Source organism: Schistocerca piceifrons, chromosome X, assembly GCF_021461385.2.
Source record: "Schistocerca piceifrons isolate TAMUIC-IGC-003096 chromosome X, iqSchPice1.1, whole genome shotgun sequence".
In the NCBI taxonomy this organism is placed as follows: Eukaryota; Metazoa; Arthropoda; class Insecta; order Orthoptera; family Acrididae; genus Schistocerca; species Schistocerca piceifrons.
Window position 1 is genome coordinate 480,569,640 of NC_060149.1, and position 20,749 is coordinate 480,590,388.

At 43.5% G+C, this 20,749-nt stretch overlaps 1 protein-coding gene across 1 annotated transcript; it reads right to left on the bottom strand.

Annotated features, from left to right (window-relative positions):
- Window positions 1–4,495: 4,495 nt before the first annotated feature.
- Window positions 4,496–4,969, bottom strand: LOC124722434. Its single transcript, XM_047247597.1, has one exon. It carries the CDS (start codon window positions 4,967–4,969, stop codon window positions 4,496–4,498), a length of 474 nt encoding a protein of 157 aa, XP_047103553.1.
- Window positions 4,970–20,749: the final 15,780 nt, after the last annotated feature.

Consider the following 20,749-nt stretch of genomic DNA (forward strand, 5'->3'; position numbering starts at 1 on the left):
CGAGGAACTGGAAAATCTCGTATGGTTAGCAAATGCGACTGAAAAGGATATGCATCTTGACTGCTTATGACATGACCAAGATACTGCAACTCAGGTTTGAAAAAAAATCACACTTGTCCAGTCTACACTTTAGTCCTGCATCAGACAACACACGAAACAAAGCACATAAATTAGCAATATTTTCTTCTTCAGGTGTACGACCTGATACAATATCGTCCAAATAGTTTGAACAGTTTGCTACCTGCGCAGTCAGCTCTTCCAAATATCGTTGGAATATGGCGGGTGCCGAAGCACTGCCAAAAAGCAAACGTAAATATTTAAACAAGCCCAAATGAGTATGTACTACACACACGTTTTGAGATCCTTTATCGAGCGGTATTTGAAGATATGCATCGCGCAAATCAATTTTTTGAAAAGTAGCGTCCAGCGCCTAATCTGTCCATGAGATCCTCTGGGCGTGGCAGTGGATACGTATTAATTACAGTTTGTGGGTTGACTGTAGAAAAAGTCAACACAGAGGCGAATGCGACCTGAAGGTTTGGGGAGCAAAACCAGCGGACTAGCCCACTGACTAGCTCGTATGGGCGCAATAGGTCTGCTATCTTGCAATTCTTGAAGTTCAACCGCTACTTTGTCCCATAATGCAATGGGAATAGTTCTGGCCTGGCAAAATTTCGGCTGAGCATTGTCTTTCAGAATAATATGTGCCACAAAATTGTTAGCCTTGAATAAACCTTCACAAAAGAGTTATGGGAAGTCTTTTGGCAAGCTAGCTACATTGTCTTTTGCATGGAATTCAGTCACTGACAACACATTGTCCTGAACGTTAAAGTTAAACAGATCAAATGAATCAAGACCAAATATGTCCTCACAGCCATGTGATTGTAGCACTCTAAAAGTCACTTTTCGTGTACGCAAGTGATACATGACACGCAAAGTACATTTTCCGAGAAAGGGAATGTCTTTTCCATTATAAGCCGTCAGTTCCGTGCTAGTTTTAGACAGGCATGTGGAGCCTAAGAGTTCATACGTGTGACAATTTAGCAATGTGACAGTGTCACCCGTATCCAACTGAAATTTCCCCCATTTCCCACACAAAAGTAAATGAACAAAAAGTTTATTGGACGGGCGTATCACTGAAGAAACTGATTGCTTGCCAGTTTTGCGAATTCTGATTGCAGACTTCGTACATACTGCATTGCCACGCGGGATTAGCCGATCGGTCTGAGGCGCTGCAGTCATGGACTGTGTGGCTGGTCCCGGCGGAGGTTCGAGTCCTCCCTCGGGCATGGGTGTGTGTGTTTGTCCTTAGGATAATTCAGGTTAAGTAGTGTGTAAGCTTAGGGACTGATGACTTCAGCAGTTAAGTCCCATAAGATCCCACACACGTTTGAACATTTTTGAACATACTGCATTAATGACTTGATTTTTGTGAATGGACCGAATTCGTATGTTTTCGTATGGATTGTACATGTCCTTTCTTACCACAAGCATAATGCAGTCTTCGTGTTTGTGCCGAGAATAACACCGAGGGCAAGACTTAATTCTGTTCGCCTGTGTAGCCGCCGGTTTAGCGAATTGCTTACGTGGCGTGAAGCATTGTTTACTCGGCGTGGCAAGCGCAAGCTGCTACTGCATCCAGTCACAAACAAGGGACTCAACCGGACAAATAGCTGGCTGCTCAAATTTATCGGCTGACAGGGCACCTGAATCATACTGACCTAGAATTTCCAATACCTGCTGAAATGACGGATTGGACATTTCAAAATCTGTTCTCTGAGTTTGACATTGGACACATTCTACATAATCGCATCATGCAACATAACATCTGAATATAAAGTACCACAAGCACATCTGAATTAGCATTTCCTCATCATACCCTGCAAATCTGTTACCAACTTATGATAAGTTTGTTCTAACCGTCGGAACACTACACTTCCCACCGTGGATAATAGATAGGGAAGTTTCACAGTACCTGTTGCGTTGTGAGCAAGTATGTGTGCTTTGAACTGTTGCAACCACTTGAGCCATTCCTCTTCTTGTTCATTAAACTGGCGAAATGGTGGGATTGCTGTAGGTGTTGCTAGTTCCGACGGGCGCGCAGCATCGGCCAGTAGCTGCTGCACCATGTTGAGCAGGATAGAGATTTGCTGCATCTGGAACCGAAACATCTGCATTATCTGTGTTGTATCTAACACTTGCAGCTGTGGCGCCTTAACATGAGGTGGGATAGGTGGGGTGGGCATGGTGAAAGAGACAAATGCAGGAAACAGACAAGGCAAGCAAGAAAAATAAGTACAAAAGCAAAGAAAATTTCTGCAACGACCACCCGAAAACACTGATTAGAAAAAGAGACTGTTAAAGCAAGTAAACGCCCCTGCAAAGAAAAGCTAAGAGAGAATTAAGGCGCCAAGTAAATTCCGTGATCGCGAGGCTCGGGGTTTGGTTGTGAATCCTTGTTGCCAATGTGGGATCCTGCCCACTCGTTTTATGTAGGGTGTCTAGGGAGCTGTTTTCTCAGATAGCTAGACAACACACAAGCAAATCACATTAATGGAGTTTATTACCGTAATTGAATTGACGATACTTAACTTTGTCTCGCAAGCAAATGGTGACATTCAAATAGTCAATGTCCTTTGCTATATACAAGTAAATGATATGGATCACAAGTCACAGCTCTTCTAGTGCGGTTCTTCTAGTGCGGCCGAGGCTAGGCGGCACGTCGCTTTTATTCTCTTCGTGTGGAGGCCGCTCCTGTCGTGGTGAAGTCCTAGTCGGCGTGCTATTGGCTGACGTCGTCTCATAGCCCTCTTTGCTGTATCGTTCTTGATCTTCGCGCCGCTTTTTCTTAATACTGGGCTGATTCATTATAGAGTATACTTCCTCTTTTTTTAGACCTCGCCAACCTTTTTCTTCCTTCACTGGCCCAAAAATCTTTCTCTCAAACACCATTAGTTTCTCTCTATCGCTCTTGATGGTACTTACTGTTTCTGTGACACAGTACAGCACTGCATTATATACCTTCACTTTAACTTTCTTTGAGATAACCCCTTGTTTCATATTTGGCTGTAGGCCCTTATATGATCTGGAAGCATTAACGAATTGTTGTCTTATTTCTACCTGAACATTATTCCTCCACTTGGAATATGATTCCAAGTATTTAAAGTTATCAGTTGTCTTCAGCTTCATCTCTCCCCCCAGCATATCCCCGGGCACACTGAGGTTCATCCTTGTACTTAGTTCCATCTGCACTGTCTTTTCTTGGTTGCTGCACCACTGCTCAGATCCATCACTGATTTTATCATTTCCTCTCTTGACTCTGATACAGCTGTCATATTACCTGCATATACTAACGTTTGCAGATTTCCATTCAGATTGATGTCCTTTCTTAACCTTTTCATCTCGCGTACATCAGTTTCAATGTTAAATAATATGGATGACAATGAGTCCGCTTGTCGTATTCCAGTTTGTACCACCACTTCCTTTGTCTTTCCTCCTTGATATCCTACTTTAGCTTTCGTCTCTGTTGTACACGCTTTTACCAGGCGGATTAATTTCTCAGGTACTCCAGACTCCCTAGGGATATTGTATAGGCTCACCCAATGGAAATGTGGCAAATAAATGTTTGTTAAATTCTCAATACTTTTCCCATATCTTTATCACGGTAAATATGTGGCCAGTTGTAGATTTTCCTGACCTGAAACCTGCTTAATAATTCCTCAATATTTTCTCAGCGTATAGCTGAAGTTTTTCCAGTATTATCAAGGATAAGGCCTTGCAGTTTGTATTCAGCAGTGAGATCACTATATGCAGTGGTTATAATATTACAGTCTCTTTATCTTTTCTTTTTATGGACTGGCACAATGACAGTTAGCTTCCATTCTGTCGGGAGCTCTTCCTTCTTTCATATCACTTTAATTACTTTGGTCAACTCTTTCATCTCCGTCCTTGATCATTTCTGACGTTATTTGATTTTCTCCTGGTGCTTTCCTCTTCTTCAGAGAATTTATTGCCTTTTCCTCACTCTCGTCAGTAGCTTCTTTCTTACTCCGTTTGCTGAAACATCTCTTCTGGGTCTTCTGCATTTAATAGACCAGCGAAGTATTACAGGTTCATTTCTTTGCCAACCATCTTGTCTTCCCATCTTTATCATAATGAGTAGATACTCGGCTCTTCTTCCACTTCTTACTTGCTTGATGCTTTGCAACATCTGTCTACTGCCCTTTCTTTGAACTGCCTCTTAATTTTCTTTTAGCTTGAACGTCAGATATTTTCTCTTTTCTGCCTCAATACCCTCATTGTCTCTCGTTTCACTTTTTTGTATTCTTCGTGACTGTTTTCATTGTTTATGTTGTCTATCTATCTATCTTCCTCTTGCTTTTCTTCTTTATTTTACTGCTTCCTCGAATGTATGATTCAATCAAATTCTTTTCTTCTTTTTATTATCACTTACCACCTCCTTTGTGGCATCTGTCACGCTTCCCTTTGCTCTGGACTACATCACATCAACAGCCACCTCTTCGTCACTCTGTTCCGTCGCTATAAGTGTCTCAGACCCATTCCTCGCAGCCATACGGTATCGTCGAGCTATCTCAGACCGATACAGTTTATCTAGCTCCAATGGCGTGTTGCGGTCGCTCATTTTTTTGCTGCAGAATAACATTTTTAGTTTGGCCTTCCCAACGAGTAGAAAATGATCTGTGTCCCCACCTGCTCCTCTGTATGAGCTTACACCTTCTATGTTCTTCTTATGATTCATGCCTGCTAACAAGAAGTCAGATTGGTCTATATTTTTCCAGTCTGGTGATTTCCAAATCCCCTTCTGAATATTCTTATGGTGGAGTGCTATTGAGCTCATTATTAAATCTTGATCAGTTTCAAAATTAATTACCATTAACCCATTACCATTCGATTTCTCATGTAAGCCCTTTTCCCCAGTGTTCATTCTGTACATACTCTCCCGCCACATTTCAGCATTTAAATCTCCAACTGTTGTTTCTGTATTTCTGTTGTTCACCACGTCGTTTGTGTTTTCTATTTCCTCATTGGGTTGGGTTGTTTGGGGGAAGAGACCAAACAGCGAGGTTATCGGTCTCATCGGATCAGGGAAGGACGGGGAAGAAGTCGGCCGTGCCCTTTCAAAGGAACCATCCCGGCGTTTGCCTGGAGCGATTTAGAGAAATCACGGAAAACCTAAATCAGGATGGCCGGACGCGGGACTGAACCGTCGTCCTCCCGAATGCGAGTCCAGTGTTCTAACCCCAGCGCCACCTCGCTCGGTCTATTTCCTGATTAAACTTGACTTTTCCCTCTACTTCACGCACTTCTGCCAGGGTACGAGCATTCACAAACGTTATGTCCCCTATTTGTGTTCGGCAGTGAGGTATGTAAATCGTTTATTATGTTGTGGTTGGCAGGGGAGCCAACACCGTGTTACTAGAGGAAGCCGAAAGGCACGCGTTTTAGCTCACGCAGGCTGGCGTGAGGTCTGGAACAGGACAAGGAAATTAGAATTTAGAAAAAACGGACGTAGCTGGTGGAATACTTAACTTTAATCCATTAATGGTGAACGTCGCTCTTGGCGGTACATGATTGACAGTATCAATAGTAACTGGTAATGGCGCCTTGCTAGGTCGTAGCAAATGACGTAGCTGAAGGCTATGCTAACTATCGTCTCGGCAAATGATAGCGTATTTTGTCAGTGAACCATCGCTAGCAAAGTCGGTTCTACAACTGGGGCGAGTGCTAGAAAGTCTCTCTAGACCTGCCGTGTGGCGGCGCTCGGTCTGCAATCACTGACAGTGGCGACACGCGGGTCCGACGTATACTACGAGGTGCATTCAAGTTCTAAAGCCTCCGATTTTTTTTCTAATTAACTACTCACCCGAAATCGATGAAACTGGCGTTACTTCTCGACGTAATCGCCCTGCAGACGTACACATTTTTCACAACGCTGGCGCCATGATTCCATGGCAGCGGCGAAGGCTTCTTTAGGAGTCTGTTTTGACCACTGGAAAATCGCTGAGGCAATAGCAGCACGGCTGGTGAATGTGCGGCCACGGAGAGTGTCTTTCATTGTTGGAGAAAGCCAAAAGTCACTAGGAGCCAGGTCAGGTGAGTAGGGAGCATGAGGAATCACTTCAAAGTTGTTATCACGAAGAAACTGTTGCGTAACGCTAGCTCGATGTGCGGGTGCGTTGTCTTGGTGAAACAGCACACGTGCAGCCCTTCCCGGACGTTTTTGTTGCAGTGCAGGAAGGAATTTGTTCTTCAAAACATTTTCGTAGGATGCACCTGTTACCGTAGTGCCCTTTGGAACGCAATGGGTAAGGATTACGCCCTCGCTGTCCCAGAACATGGGCACCATCATTTTTTCAGCACTGGCGGTTACCCGAAATTTTTTTGGTGGCGGTGAATCTGTGTGCTTCCATTGAACTGACTGGTGCTATGTTTCTGGATTGAAAAATGGCATCCACGTCTCATCCATTGTCGCAACCGACGAAAAGAAAGCCCCATTCATGCTGTCGTTGCGTGTCGACATTGCTTAGCAACATGCCACACAGGCAGCCATGTGGCTGTCCGTCAACATTCGTTGCACCCACCTGGATGACACTTTTCGCATTTTCAGGTCGTCATACAGGATTGTGTGCACAGAACCCACAGAAATGCCAACTCTGGAGGCGATCTGTTCAACAGTCATTCGGCGATCCCCCAAAACAATTCTCTCCACTTTCTCGATCACGTCGTCAGACCGGCTTGTGCGAGCCCGAGGTTGTTTCGGTTTGTTGTCAGACGATGTTCTGCATTCATTAAACTGTCGCACCCACGAACGCACTTTCGACACATCCATAACTCCATCACCACATGTCTCCTTCAACTGTCGATGAATTTCAATTGGTTTCACACCACGCAAATTCAGAAAACTAATGATTGCACGCTGTTCAAGTAAGGAAAACGTCGCCATTTTAAGTATTTAAAACAGTTCTCATTCTCGCCGCTGGAGGTAAAATTCCATCTGCTGTACGGTGCTGCCATCTCTGGGATGTATTGACAATGAACGCGGCCTCATTTTAAAACAATGCGCATGTTTCTATCTCTTTCCAGTCTGGAGAAAAAAAATCGGAGGCCTTAGAACTTGAATGCACCTCGTAACCGACCACGGCCGATTTAAAGGCTACCACCTAGCAAGTGTGATGTCTGGCGGTGACACCACATATTAACTGCCACGAAACCCTTCACTTGTGTTACCAGGTTGTCAGCAATTACAGAGCGTGTTCTATATTCACATTCGCTATTTTCCCCACATTCTCTATACAATATTATGGGTTACTCTCTCCAAGGGCGCCTTCACCATTCTACCTCACCTCTTGAAATGCAGTCACAAGTTTGCTGGCGTCAGGAAGGACATCTAGCCTTCAAATGTCACTAATATTGCTTCAACCCATATAACAATGTCCACCCCGTAGAGAAATGGAAATATGCAAAGGGGAAGAAAAAGAATAGTCACATCACTTTTGTACTTCTCTGTTTCAGATATTATTTCCTTAGTAGTTCCTGACCTATATAAACATTTAATATTGCATGTAATAACTCGTATACCGGTTCGTTTAGCCAGTATTGTATTATGAGGTAACAACCTGTTCCGAGGCTAATTTGTAAGGTTTTTAGAAGTAGGGAAATGTCCAGTGACCATGTTACGGGTTATGTGCGGTGTAAGCTCAGTCGTGGGACTGCCACTTCACTGTTTCTGTGCCAGCAGGATTTTCAGTCAGTATTTTTTCCCCTAGGAGTGCATACGTCATCTCGTCTCTATAGCCTCTCCCTTCCCCCCTGCCTTATACTGTGGGGTAGGTAACAAGGAAGATACGTAGGGAACGAGACATGAAGAAGATGGGACGTTGTGAGTTGCACTTTGTTTGGATCCTCTGCTAATACTTCTTCGGCAAGGATGAACCTGACAGTAGCTACGGTACCATCGATGTAGCTATCTACCTCACTGGACACGCAAATTATCTCACTCGCACAGACAGGCGGTGCTCCCTGGGAGAGATCGGACACAAGATACCACAAATAAGGGTCTAAAGACCTACAATCCCATTATAGGTCCACCAGAATTTTACTTTTTTAGTCAATTCGGCAATCTTTTATCACGAAAACGGTTGGACGAGAAAAAATCCATTGCAAGTAACTGTCATTTATGGTCTTTGATGTGTACTGTACCGGCAAGGAGTCTTTATACATGTGATATGTGTCAGTCATAACATATACAAAGATTGTTTAACATCATAATGACATTAGTTTCTGTGTCATACATTACAACATCCACGCGTGATAGCCAACATTTTATGTAATTATTTGCAGTAAAAGAAAAGCCTTCTCTAACTGTGAAACACAACGACAGAAATACGTACATTTATGTGCACCATCAATTATACGTTACAAAGGAAGTAATCTCGCAGCCAGTGAATATTGTAACACTGTTTCTTGCCGTTTAAAAGTCATAGTTACTAAATGTGACGATAATTAATTGTCTTTTTTTCAACTATCCATTTAACTATGTAAATACGTAGTTATATAGTACGAGTAACAGCAACGTTTAAAAACTGTTCTAAATGGAATACTCGTCTTATAATTCACTAAGCAGTTGCAGAAGGATGTAGGTTGCAGTAGTTACTCAGCGATGAAGAAGCTTGCACAGGATAGAGTAGCATGGAGAATTGTATCAAACCAGTTTCTGGACTGAAAACCACAACAACAACAACTTATTAAGCTTCTTCTTCTCTAGGGGATGATGTAAAGGTCCAGTTTTGTAGGACATAAGTAAAGAAAGCTATTCACATTTTCTTTTATTTTCCATCCAGGCATGATCGAACAATGAAATTTATGCACGAGTTTTCTGCACATCACGGAAGAGAGTCTTCTTTCGTTCGTACACAGATTTAATACTGATCACTATTCCTAATCAACAAGTTCCTAAAACGTTTTGAATGCATTTTCAATACAAACTAGTTTTAAAGCTAAATAAGTCGCACTTACAACTCCGTGTCTAGGCGAACACTGTACCATTCGAGCCCGAGACAAAACCTACCTTTGTGCATATGACAAACGATATATTACACCGCAAGTTCTAAATTGTTCTACAACTTGCAGTTTGTTAAATTAACTTTTGTACATAGTCCCATCATACATAGTGAACAGTTACAAAGAAAACACGCCACTTTAGGTTAGTAAATTTTATAAAAATAAAAATAATCGTACATTATTGTACTTAATTTTTGAAATAAAGTTTTGTAAAAATTACCGTGTATTCCACATCTCCAAAATAATAAATGTTTTATACTTCCTATCATATCACTGTTTTTATGAAAAACTGAGTTTGCTTTCGAAATATTATAAGACTTCTTTATTTAATAGACTATAAAATATTCTGAGAATTTTCGTAACCTTAATATTGTAAATTGCGAAATATGTGCCACTTGTGATCAAATAAAACAAATGGAATTTATAGGATAATTAACTTCTTTTAAATTGGAGGCAGATCTGGTGATTGGGCAGGCCAAGGCAACTTTTCAACACTCTGTAGAGTATGTCGGGTTACAACAGCGGTATGTGGGAGAGCCTGTTGAAAACACCCCCGGGAATGCGGTTCATGAATGGCAGGACAACAGGTCGGATCACCAGATCGGCGTACAAATTTGCAGTCATGGTGCGTGGGATAACCACGAGAGTGCTCCTGCTGTCCTACGAAATCGCACTACAGACCGTAACTCCAGGTATAGGTCCAGTGCGTATAGCACGCATGCAGATTGGTTGCAGCTCCTCAACTGGCCTCCATCTAACCTACACACGGCCATCACTGACACTGGGGCGGAAACGGCTTCCATCAGAAAACACAACAGACCTCCACCCTGCCCTCAAATGAGCTCTCGCTTGACACCACTGACGCGGCGGTAGTTTGGAATCAGTGGAATGCACGCTACAGGACATCTGGCTTGGAGCTGTCCTTGAAGTAGCAGAAAAATTGCTGCTAAAGATTCAGTACAATGCTCAAGAGCCATATGCCGAGACACGGTGGTCTTCCCTCTCTGTAGCGCCACGTGGCCGCCCGAAGTCCGGTCTTCTTGCGACCGTGCATTCTCATGACCACAGCTGCCAGCAATCATGTACACTGCCTACATTCCTGTCAAGTCTTTCTGCAGTGTCACAGAAGGAACATCCAACTTCTCGTAGCCCTCTTACACGACCTCATTCAAACTCAGTGAGGTGTTGATAATTGTGCCTTTGTCGCCTTAAAAACATTCTTGAGTAACATTAATTCATCTACATCTACATCTACATCTATACTCCGCGAGCCACCCTACGGTGTGTGGCGGAGGGTACTTATTGTACCACTATCTGATCCCCCCTTCCCTGTTCCATTCACGAATTGTGCGTGGGAAGAACGACTGCTTGTAAGTCTCCGTATTTGCTCTAATTTCTCGGATCTTTTCGTTGTGATCATTACGCGAGATATATGTGGGCGGTAGTAATATGTTGCCCATCTCTTCCCGGAATGTGCTCTCTCGTAATTTCGATAATAAACCTCTCCGTATTGCGTAACGCCTTTCTTGAAGTGTCCGCCACTGGAGCTTGTTCAGCATCTCCGTAACGCTCTCGCGCTGACTAAATGTCCCCATGACGAATCGCGCTGCTTTTCGCTGGATCATGTCTATCTCTTCTATTAATCCAACCTGGTAAGGGTCCCATACTGATGAGCAATACTCAAGAATCGGACGAACAAGCGTTTTGTAAGCTACTTCTTTCGTCGATGAGTCACATTTTCTTAGAATTCTTCCTATGAATCTCAACCTGGCGCCTGCTTTTCCCACTATTTGTTTTATGTGATCATTCCACTTCAGATCGCTCCGGATAGTAACTCCTAAGTATTTTACGGTCGTTACCGCTTCCAATGATTTACCACCTATGGCATAATCGTACTGGAATGGATTTCTGCCCCTATGTATGCGCATTATATTACATTTATCTACGTTTAGGGAAAGCTGCCAGCTGTCGCACCATGCATTAATCCTCTGCAGGTCTTCCTGGAGTACGTACGAGTCTTCTGATGTTGCTACTTTCTTGTAGACAACCGCGTCATCTGCAAATAGCCTCACGGAGCTACCGATGTTGTCAACTAAGTCATTTATGTATATTGTAAACAATAAAGGTCCTATCACGCTTCCTTGCGGTACTCCCGAAATTACCTCTACATCTGCAGATTTTGAACCGTTAAGAATGACATGTTGTGTTCTTTCTTCTAGGAAATCCTGAATCCAATCACAAACCTGGTCCGATATTCCGTAAGCTCGTATTTTTTTCACTAAACGTAAGTGCGGAACCGTATCAAATGCCTTCCTGAAGTCCAGGAATACGGCATCAATCTGCTCGCCAGTGTCTACGGCACTGTGAATTTCTTGGGCAAATAGGGCGAGCTGAGTTTCACATGATCTCTGTTTGCGGAATCCATGTTGGTTATGATGAAGGAGATTTGTATTATCTAAGAACGTCATAATACGAGAACACAAAACATGTTCCATTATTCTACAACAGATTGACGTAAGCGAAATAGGCCTATAATTATTCGCATCTGATTTATGACCCTTCTTGAAAATGGGAACGACCTGCGCTTTCTTCCAGTCGCTAGGTACTTTACGTTCTTCCAGCGATCTACGATAAATTGCTGATAGAAAGGGGGCAAGTTCTTTAGCATAATCACTGTAGAATCTTAAGGGTATCTCGTCTGGTCCGGATGCTTTTCCGCTACTGAGTGATAGCAGTTGTTTTTCAATTCCGATATCGTTTATTTCAATATTTTCCATTTTGGCGTCCGTGCGACGGCTGAAGTCAGGGACCGTGTTACGATTTTCCGCAGTGAAACAGTTTCGGAACACTGAATTCAGTATTTCTGCCTTTCCTCGGTCGTCCTCTGTTTCGGTGCCATCGTGGTCAACGAGTGACTGAATAGGGGATTTAGATCCGCTTACCGATTTTACATATGACCAAAACTTTTTAGGGTTCTTGTTTAGATTGTTTGCCAATGTTTTATGTTCGAATTCGTTGAATGCTTCTCTCATTGCTCTCTTTACGCTCTTTTTCGCTTCGTTCAGCTTTTCCTTATCAGCTATGATTCGACTACTCTTAAACCTATGATGAAGCTTTCTTTGTTTCCGTAGTACCTTTCGTACATGATTGTTATACCACGGTGGATCTTTCCCCTCGCTTTGGACCTTAGTCGGTACGAATTTATCTAAGGCGTACTGGACGATGTTTCTGAATTTTTTCCATTTTTGTTCCACATCCTCTTCCTCAGAAATGAACGTTTGATGGTGGTCACTCAGATATTCTGCGATTTGTGCCCTATCACTCTTGTTAAGCAAATATATTTTCCTTCCTTTCTTGGCATTTCTTATTACACTTGTAGTCATTGATGCAACCACTGACTTATGATCACTGATACCCTCTTCTACATTCACGGAGTCGAAAAGTTCCGGTCTATTTGTTGCTATGAGGTCTAAAACGTTAGCTTCACGAGTTGGTTCTCTAACTATCTGCTCGAAGTAATTCTCGGACAAGGCAGTCAGGATAATGTCACAAGAGTCTCTGTCCCTGGCTCCAGTTCTGATTGTGTGACTATCCCATTCTATACCTGGTAGATTGAAGTCTCCCCCTATTACAATAGTATGATCACGAAACTTCTTCACGACGTTCTGCAGGTTCTCTCTGAGGCGCTCAACTACTACGGTTGCTAATGCAGGTGGTCTATAGAAGCATCCGACTATCATATCTGACCCACCTTTGATACTTAACCCAGATTATTTCACATTCGCATTCGCTAATAACTTCACTGGATATTATTGAATTCTTTACTGCTATAAATACTCCTCCACCATTGGCGTTTATCCTATCCTTGCGGTATATATTCCATTCTGTGTCTAGGATTTCGTTACTGTTCACTTCCGGTTTTAACCAACTTTCCGTTCCTAATACTATATGCGCACTATTTCCTTCAATAAGAGATACTAATTCAGGAACCTTGCCCTGGATACTCCTGCAGTTTACCAATATTACGTTAACTTTTCCCGTTTTTGGTCTCTGAGGACGGACGTTCTTTATCAACGATGATAATGTCCTCTCTGGTAAGCCGTCAGGTATTTTATCGTTTCGCCCAAGGGGGGGGGTCCCTCTAACCTAAAAAACCCCCGTGTGCACGCCACACGTACTCTGCTACCCTAGTAGCTGCTTCCGGTGTGTAGTGCACGCCTGACCTGTCTAGGGGGGCCCTACAGTTCTCCACCCAATAACGGAGGTCGATGAATTTGCAACCATTATAGTCGCAGAGTCGTCTGAGCCTCTGGTTTAGACCCTCCACACGGATCCAAACCAGAGGACCGCGATCGACTCTGGGCACTATGCTGCAGATATTAAGCTCAGCTTGCACTCCGCGTGCGATGCTGGTTGTCTTCACCAAATCAGCCAGCCGCCGGAAGGAACCAAGGATGGCCTCAGAACCAAAGCGGCAGGCGTCATTCGTTCCGACATGTGCTACTATCTGCAGCCGGTCACACCCAGTGCGTTCAATAGCTGCCGGAAGGGCCTCCTCCACATTACGGACGAGACCCCCCGGCAAGCACACCGAGTGCACACTGGCATTCTTCCCCGACCTACCCGCTATTTTCCTGAGGGGCTCCATAACCCGCCTAACGTTGGAGCTCCCTATAACTAATAGGCCCGCCCTCTGTGACTGTCGGGACCTTGCCGGAGAATCGGCCACTGGCCCAACAGGCGAGGCATCCTGTGGTGGCTCGGAAACGATGTCATCACCACTAGGAAGCACCACCTCCAGTCTCAAATGTAACTGTGGTGTGCGTACTGTAAGACCTTCGGTACACACACCATCAGATTATTTGACATGTCGCTCTAACGAAGTAGGCGAGTGTCAGCAATATGTCTCGTGGTCTTATTGTGGCGTGTTTATCTTCTGCCGTTAGGTCAGGCGATAGAAATGCCACTTGCACGCTTAGAGTAGCAGATTGACGGTGACCAACTTTAAACAGAACTTGATTAATTTTCACACACATTTATTAAAATAATAACAAGCATAAAATTACTTAACTTGATTCTGGATGCTATTTACAATTGACAATCTGAAGTTCCTTTGGTCTTGGTACGTTAATCTTATTCTCACATATCTCTGATACTTGACAAAGTGTTTATTCATTTATCTTCATGGCTATCTACAGGAATATGGTAATCTTATTAGGCGAAGACTGAAACTTGACTATAGACTGGTACAGACAAATGCAGACTGGTACAGACTAATACAGACTGGTACAGACTGGTGCAGACAAAAGCACACTGTCTAATTTGAGGTCGGTACACTCGTTATAATTCCTCGCGCGTTCAGGTGTCACTGCGCGAGTGTGATCCGCGAGGAGAAATGGTTCTACGTTAGCAGCAATCTCATTGGCTGCGTTACATATTAATACGCGGATCGGCGGAACCAGAATTTGGTCCGTCTCTAAGGCAGCGTCATCTCGTAGTGCGGAGACGGACGAGCGCTCTAGTGGGAAAGTTGTGTACGTGCTGACTACGCGGAACTATGTACACAACAGTAACTAACACTTAAGATCGTTAAAGCGTGTGTTGAAGGCAAACCTGATTTCGATCCTCTTAGTAGAGCTACTAACGCTACTCTTATGTGACTGGTGGCGAAATTTAATTAGACATTTTCTTTCAGATGCTGGAACATGCCTACCAACTTTCGTTTATGTCACACAACTCCTTCTTGGTGTTGCAATTTTTTTCCATCAGTGTGCATATACTCTGTAATTTCATAAGACTGCGAGAGCATATAATGATTTGCATTCTAATCTCTAACATCCCCATCACCGAATGCAAATCCATTTTATTGACGCAATACAATTTTCTTTCGCATAATGTTCCTTTAGATAAGCTGTCAGCTGCCATGTCACCCTTTAATGAAAACAGACCTGATATTTGTCGTCATAACATTTTCGCTGAGAATGTGCAGACGGATATCTGTCTGTTTCGTGTTCGGATGATAGTAGTCTGTAGATGTTAGCTTTATTGACCTTTGATTGTGGCAGTGTATGACTAGTGAATTATTCCCACATTTATCGAGTTTATAACTGTTGAAGCCAAAGTGCTTCCTACGCTGCTGCCGTCATCGCCACGTATTCTGGTTACGCCGTAGTAATCGCTACAGCTCGCTGTTTGCACGGATTCCACGCAATGCTTTCTTCCTGGAACAGGAAAACGTGCCCATTTTTCAACTCCGCATCGCAATATCCAGTTATAAATTACAGCGATATACTTCAGAATTTGTTTCACACCGAGCCAGTGTTGGTTCTGTAGATTATTGGAGTACTGAATTAACTTGTTTATAGCACATGAAATACACTAAGGTGACGAAAGTAATAAGACAGCGATACGCACGTATACAGACGGTGGTAGTATCGCGTACACAATGTGAAAAGGGCAGTGCATTGGTGAAGCTCTCGTTTGTGCACGGGTGACTGATGTGCAAAAGTTTTCAACGTGATTATTGTTGCAGGACGGGAATTAACAGCCTTTGAACCCGCAGTGGTAGTCGGAGCTAGACGCATGGGACATTCCATTTCGGAAATCGTTAAGGAATTCAATATTCCGTCATCCACAGTGTCAAGAGTGTGTCGAGAATGCCTCATTTCAGGCAACGGACAACGCAATGGCCGACGGCCTTCACTTAACGACCGAGAGTAGGCATTTGCATAGAGCGTAGAGTTGTCAGTGCTAAAAGAAAGCAACACTGCGTGAAATAACGGCATAAATCAATGCGGGACGTACGAGGAACGTATCCACTAGGACAGTGCGGCGAAATTTGCGGTTAATGGGCTATGGCAGCAGACCAACGACTCGAGTGCCTTTGCTAACTGCACGACACACTTGCACTGCCTCTCCTCAGCACGTGACATATCGGTTGGACCTTAGAAGAATGGAAAACCGTGGCTTCGTCAGATTAGTCCCGATTTTTGTTGATAAGAGGTGATGTTAGGGTTCGAGTGTGGCACAGCCCCTACGAAGTCATGAACACAAGTTGTCAACAAGGTAACGTGTAAACAATGATGGAATTTTTATAGATGACTGTGGTGTCACCGCCAGACACCACACTTGCTAGGTGGTAGCCTTTAAATCGGCCGCGGTCCGTTAGTATACGTCGGACACGCGTGTCGCCACTATCAGTGATTGCAGACCGAGCGCCGCCACACGGCAGGTCTAGTCTAGAGAGACTCCCTGGCACTCGCCCAGTTGTACAGCCGACTTTGCTAGCGATGGTTCACTGACTACATACGCTCTCATTTGCAGAGACGACAGTTTAGCATAGCCTTCAGCTACGTCATTTGCTACGACCTAGCAAGGCGCCATATTCAGTTACTATGTATTCTGAACAGATAATATTGTCAATGATGTACCGTCAAGAGCGACGTTCATCATTAATGGATTAAAGTTAAGTAACAAACTAATTACGTCCGCTTTCTGAATTTTCATTCCTTGTCATGTTCCAGACCTCAAGTCAGTATAGTTCTTCCCTCCTCACGCCAGCCTGCGTGAGCTAAAACGCGTGCATTTCGGCCTCCAGTAGTAACACGGTGTTGGCTCTTCTGCCAACACAGCAATGACAATGCTTTATGTCACCGGGCTACAGTTGTTCGCGATTGGTTTGAAGAACGTCCTGGACAATTCGAGCGAATGATTTGGCCACCCGGATCAATCCTATCGAATATTAAATGGGAGATAATCGAGAGGTCAGTTCGTGCACGAAATCTTGCACCGGAGCCACTTTTGTAATTGTGGACGGCTATATCGGCAGCAATGCTCAGTATTTGACGACTTGTTTGCACGTCGAGTTTCTGCACTACACGGGGCAAGAGGAAGTCCGACACGACATTGGAAGGTATCCCGTGACTTTTGCCACCTCAGTGTATATGGTCTTGTCACTCGCGCGAAATACAGCAGACATCTTATCACTCGTTTATGGGTACGTTTTCTCTTCTTTCAGTAGAACTTTTATCAAATTTGGCATTCATTTCAGTGGGAGTTCGAACAGGTCTGCAGTCTGACATTGCAAAAATACCCATTTTCTAATGTAGCTTAATCATGCCTGTTTCACGATTTCTGGTTATGTTCATGCCAATCATTGATTCGCTTCACCAATATCTTCACTGCAATATTTTTCATTTAGTTTTTCATTGATTTTTAGATTGTTTTGCTGATATGTAGCAAAAATTAGTGTATATCTACCCACACTGTAAGATTTATCATTATTGACTTGTCACTTAAATAATATACACAGGGATCAAGTTCTGTTTCAAGTAGCAGGTTATTCAGCTTCAGGTCCATTGCCACGTAGCCTGCTTCAAAGTATACAGAGTTAAATAACAAACATACCTGGGTGCCTTCTGAGTTCGTCTCTGTTTGTGACATATAAATTATGGTCTCAATGTCCCCCTGCAGAATTGCACTTACTGCATCCATCTGATCCAAGTTTATCTTTTATTTAGCAGTCAAGGTAAATAGGTAGCGAACCAAAGTGTACCTTGCAGCTGGTGGGTGGACTTCATCCGAATCAGCACCTTTTCTTTGAACACATCATTTAACTACTAATCTTGCCTTATACCGTATTATTTCTCTCTTCTCATTAAGCTATATTTTAGATATGCAGATACAAGGTTGAATCCTTCTTCCTTGGGGAAGGTCTACGTTTCATATTTCATCAAAGAGTAATATTCTTCATCCATCTCTTTCTTCCACTGATCACGTTGAGCGGATAATACAGCTTCTTCAACAGTCAGAGGATCATTCAGACGTAGCACTGAACAAAATAAACTGAAGTCATCCTTTTTTTCTCTTTATACTGAATAATCTTTCATGGACGTTACCTGTAATCTTGCATCAAAGTATCTGCAGATATTCTCCCAGCACGTATGTATGTATCATCATCATTATCAGATTGACATTCAACACCATCGCTCACACTCGTGGTGAAAGTATCATCTATGGAATTACACACTGTTTGTGTGTCATCTATGTTCTCCTCTGATTTCTTCTATTTAAATTCTTCAGATGGTACGACGCTCCTCTCGGATATAAAACGCAAGTAGGCGGTCCAGGCACATTGGTGTGACCACCGGCTCTGATCATCGTCAACGTGCAATAACCACTCACAGACGGCAGGTGGCAGCACAGCTTGGCGAGTGGACGCGGACAAAAATGCAGCGTTGTCGTATTTCGGAAATGGAACCATTTTCCTAACATCCAAAACGACATGATCATTGACTTTTGGCCGAGGGTGGAAGCATTTCTGAAACGTCTGATTTTGTAATCTGTTCGCGTGCCCCCGTGCTTAAAGCACACCGTCCGTGACAAAATGGCACTAGACAAAACCGGCGCTGAGGCTACTGTGATGCACCACGGGACATAGATGGCAGGGGTGAAAGACTGCTGTGGAGATCTGTACAGGCGAATACGCCCAGATGAACCAAGGGGTACCAACAGTGTCTCCTCAACGACTGTTCAGCGAACGTTGCTGCGTATGAGCCTCCACAGCAGGCGCCTCGTTTGTGCACCCATGCTGACTGCTGTTCATTGGCGACGAAGGCTTGAATCTGCACGCTAATAGCGCAACTGGACGTCCACAGAGTGGTGAAAGGTGGTCTTTTCAGATGAATCACGTTTTATGCTCCATTGGACTGAAAGCAGACACTCTGCAACAATCGTCGGAAAGTTTCAGCCCGGAAAAGGCAACGTTATTGTCTGGGGAATGTTTTCGTGGCTTTCCATCGGTGATCTCGACGTCCTGGAAGAAAAAATGGATCAACACAAGTATGCATCTATCCTTGGGGACCATGTCCACCCCTACATGCATTTGTTTTTCCTCAGCATGATTGCATCTACTAGCACGACAATGCATGACACACAGCACGCAGTATATGTGTATGGTTCGAAGTGCACAAAGATAAGTGTACCGCACTAGCCACCAAATCCCCCGAGCTTAAACTGAATGGAGAATTTGTGCGACCACCTCGATCGGGCTGTTTGCATAATGGATCCTAAACCGAGAAATCTACGCAGCTAGTCACGGCACTACCCGACGTGGCTCCACATTCTGTCGGTACCTTCCAGAATCGCACTGACTCTTCCTGTACATCTCGCAGTGGTCTACTCTGCAAAAGGTGGCTATTCAAGCTTCTGACAGGTGGTAACATTAATGTGACTTGAGAGTGTATATTTTATCACAGCTTACCGAAATTTCTAGAAATACCATGTTTCTACTGTGAGTAATGTTGTACGTGTCAAAATCAACCTGACGATCCCCTTTAGTAGTGTCACAATAGCCAAAAAATGAACTTGGAGTCCCTTTTTTGGCGTTTTTCCGTAGGAATCAAAGTCACAAATTCTGAGCCAAAAATTCACAGCCGCGCGGGGTGGCCCCGCGGTTTAAGGCGCCATGTCACGGATAGCGCGGCCCCTCTCGCCGGAGGTTCGAGTTCTCCCTAGGGCATGGGTATGTGTCGTTCTTAGTATAATTTAGTTTACGTAGTGTGTAAGTCTAGGGACCGATGACCTGAGCAGTTTAGTCCCTTAGGAGTTCACACAAATTTGAACATTTTTGAAAAATTCCCGTACGTGATAAACCAGGTTTTTTGTCTGACCATACCTCCAAAGGCGTCTTTCCAACAGTCACTTTCGCAGGTAATTTATTTATAATACAGGCAGCTGTCGTTGCCTCTGCCCAGAACTGTTTAGGTAGACCAGTATCAAATAATATACACTTGGCTCTTTCCACCAGCGTTCTGTTGATGCGCTGTGCGAGCCCATTCTGCTGAGGAGAGTTTAAAGCTGTCGTCTCATGTTTAGTAGTATTTTTGTTCAAGAAGTTTTCGAAATCTTTGTTACAGTACTCTTTACTACTTTCAGAGAGAATAAGTTTTATTTTCTTCTCCAGTCCACTTTTCGAAATTTTTGTTACAGTACTCTTTACCATTGTATGAGCGAATGACTTTTATTTTCTTCACCAGTTCATTTCAATTAGGTTTTTCAAGCCTTGAAAACTCTCATCACACTGAGTTTGTCTTTTAAAAAATACATATCCACATTTGTGGAAGAATCAGCTATGGAAGTAATAAAATATTTCGTACCTCTAAGAGATGCAATTTCCATGGGACCACATGTCTTTGTGTGAATTAGCTATAATGGCTGTGAAGCTCTTCAACCAAGATTTTTGAATGGGAGTCTGGTTTGCTTTGTTTCGAGACCTGTCATGCATTTAACATAGGATGTCCATGCGACACATTTTTCCCGGGACCGTCCCCTATTTTCTCAAAATGTCCCTTCGTCCCGAAAGTTTATTGGGAGACGCTAAAATGTCCCGTTTTATTGTAATTCCACCTGGCTAAAGTATTTTACTCTAGCGGATGTTTGATTTGCAATTAACTGCGCAGTTATATAAGCAAGGAAGCGCAATTTGTAGAGCTTGTTTTCAAACTCTGTTTATTTACTGCTCCGGGTATGACTTTCCACAATTAATTAAAGCTGGGACGACTTTGAGCACTTTACTTCCTCGTTAACTCGAAGAGGATTACAGAGAACAATACAGCAAGCAAAGCAAGTAAATAAAACTAGGTTACGAATAACAACAAAGATTATCCTC

Coding starts and splice junctions, on each gene's coding strand:
- LOC124722434 (XM_047247597.1), bottom strand. CDS start 4,969: ATGTGGCGGGAGAGTATGTACAGAATGAACACTGGGGAAAAGGGCTTA.